At 33.6% G+C, this 2560-nt stretch overlaps 1 protein-coding gene across 1 annotated transcript; it reads left to right on the forward strand.

Moving 5' to 3' along the window:
• The first annotated feature begins 6 nt into the window (after window positions 1-6).
• LOC116350979 (facilitated trehalose transporter Tret1-like) lies at window positions 7-1063 on the forward strand. Its single transcript, XM_031782995.1, has 4 exons — window positions 7-339; window positions 401-486; window positions 576-621; window positions 698-1063. The coding sequence occupies exons 1-4, from the start codon at window positions 49-51 to the stop codon at window positions 932-934; spliced, it is 660 nt and encodes a 219-aa protein (XP_031638855.1). The 5' UTR covers window positions 7-48; the 3' UTR covers window positions 935-1063.
• Window positions 1064-2560: the final 1497 nt, after the last annotated feature.

A 2560-nucleotide genomic window follows, 5' to 3' on the forward strand; every position in this document is an offset into this window, starting at 1 on the left:
ATCGTGATCTCATTGTTCATAATTTTACAGTTTTCGGGCATTTTTGCAATGACACCATATTTACAGCAAATTTTCAAAGCCTATCAAAGTCCAATTGCTCCCAAAGTAGCCACATCAATTGTTAGTGTTATGAATGTCTTTGCGACGATAACATTCCTTTGTTTAGTACGATTCGTTGGGAAACGTCGAATGTACTTAACCGTTTTGTCAGGAGTTTGCATTAGCTCATTCGTTATCTCAGTTTATGGCATCATTCTTTTGCCAAGTGATTACAATTCATTTAATAAAGAAAATAACGTACCGGAGTTGAATGGAAGTTGGCTCGTTTATATTCCAACAGTAAGTTTTGAAGCATTTTCTTGATCGATGTTTTTTCATTGAATATTTGGCTTTCCATTAGTTTTTCTTAATTATTTGGAACTATTGTTCGTACTGTGGAATTCTGATGATGCCCTGGATGTTCTTGAGTGAATTGTTTCCATTCAAGTAAGCTCATGTTTAGCTTTTTCGTAATCACATACCTACAATATTTGTTGGAATGAAAAGACTACAATGTATTTTATTAACCCTTACAGAAGCCGAGGAGCAGCAGCCGGTTTGTCAGCAGCGATAAATTACATTGTAATTGAAATAACTATATAACAAGTGATTAATTTGATTTCAAAGTTTTATTTTTTTCTCTCATTATAATTTGTAGATGGGATTCGTTACAATTAAAACATATATTAATTTAGAAAAAGCATTGTCAATGCAAGGTATTGCAATGTTTTATTGCGTGATCGCAACTCTTGGACTCATTTTGATGTACAATATTATGCCGGAGACAGAAAATCGATCGCTCGAAGCCATTGAGTTACACTTTTCGGATAGCAGCAAGAAAATTACAGATTGGTACATTCCGCATGAAGATGAAGTGAGAAAAAGTAACAAATAAGAAATGTATTTCAGATTGAAATGTTTTATGAGACTAAAAGATTTGTTTAAACCTATATTCATATAGAAAAGAAATAAAAAAAAAACAAAGTGTTGATTGATTTAGCTTTTGTTGTTACCAAAGGAAAAATTACCGGATAGTTTCATTGACTTCGAATTTCGAATCTCATTTCCCCTTCATTTGACAGTTCCCCTTCATTTCATTAGTAGTATTTCATTTACATCTGAATAAAGTGTTTAAAAAAATGGACTTCCCAAATAAAAAGCTTGAACTTTCCTGTGGGTTTTTAGTATTAGACAGCTTCAATAAATTTTTCTATTGTTGTAATCAGTGTGAATACGAGTCGGATTCAATATCACAATTACAAGAGCATATTTTATCAGAGCAACAAATAAAAGTTGAGCAAATAACTGATGAGTCAAGTATATGGGTGACTCAATTAATTGCAAACGATTCACTTGAGTCTAATTTTAAAAATTCCACAATTCATAATGATGAAATTGTCAATTTGAATGCATTTTTCACCGATGATTCGACCGAAGCACATGGTGTCAAACCAAAGGTAAAAGCACAACGTGCACAATCAAAGGTAGACCACGTCGCGGTGAATGACTGTGAGATGTTCCATTGTGGAATTTGTCTGCCTGGTTTGTCCACCTGTTCGAGCAAAGAACGTTTAAGGCAGCACATGCGAAGACATATTCAGCAAAAACTCCAAAAACCATGGGAAATTTGTAAAAAAACGCGTTAAAAATTATGAAAAACATATGAAATTGAACCACGAAGAACGAAGACAGTATTCATGAGAAGTGTGCGGAGCAACATTCACTCAGAATGTTCACAAGAAAATTCATATGCGATCTCATACAGGCGAACGGTACTCTATACCTGCATTAATACTAATTGTCATTTTTTCATCAATTTGAGTCATTTTTAATTGCACACCTTTTAAACTTGCACTTTTTGTCATACTGCTATTGATTGAAATTTTGATTCGATTAGGCCATTTATTTGTGCCACATGTGGAAAAGACTTTAAGTGCCAAAGCACCAGAAATATAACAAACATAAAATGAATCATCTGAAGTAGAAACCGTATCCATGTTCGCAATTCGATCGCTCATTTCCAACACCATACATGCTCAGAGAACACACTTACTCGTTGCATTCGAATGAGAGAAACTATGAGTGCGATATTTGCGGCAATCGATTCAAAACCCGAAAGTATTTGAGACAGCATAAAAGTAACCACGGCTTGAAAATTCATCAGGTAAATTATTTTGAGAAAAGCTTTTTTATTCAAAATACCGAAATACCGTTTTTTGCGACTAATGGTTTTTTTTTTCATATTCAAGTGTCGATTCTGTGACTCAAAATTTACCACAACAACCATTAGGCGAGGGTATGAGAAACAAGTCCATAAAGCGATTTGAAGGAAAAAATAAAGAGGCTTACGTACGCAAGCTGACTTTTCCGCATGGAACCGAAATTTTGGGAATAAACAGAAATTATGTTCTATGTATGGTTGCAGTAACTTAAATTACCGTGAAAACTTGTGAATATTATTTTCTTATCAAAGTAAATAATCACACCAAGTTTAAAGCAATTTCAATCAAAAAAATTGCCT

This window comes from Contarinia nasturtii, unplaced genomic scaffold, assembly GCF_009176525.2.
Source record: "Contarinia nasturtii isolate CC-2019 unplaced genomic scaffold, AAFC_CNas_1.1 Cnas_scaffold_4344, whole genome shotgun sequence".
NCBI lineage: Eukaryota > Metazoa > Arthropoda > Insecta > Diptera > Cecidomyiidae > Contarinia > Contarinia nasturtii.

What these genes read in the sequence shown, in the direction of transcription:
- LOC116350979 (XM_031782995.1), top strand. Translation starts at nt 49, where the DNA reads ATGACACCATATTTACAGCAAATTTTCAAAGCCTATCAAAGTCCAATT. An exon ending in GGCTCGTTTATATTCCAACA is followed by an intron (nt 340 to 400) that starts GTAAGTTTTGAA and finishes GCTTTCCATTAG; the next exon opens with TTTTTCTTAATTATTTGGAA. An exon ending in AGTGAATTGTTTCCATTCAA is followed by an intron (nt 487 to 575) that starts GTAAGCTCATGT and finishes TAACCCTTACAG; the next exon opens with AAGCCGAGGAGCAGCAGCCG.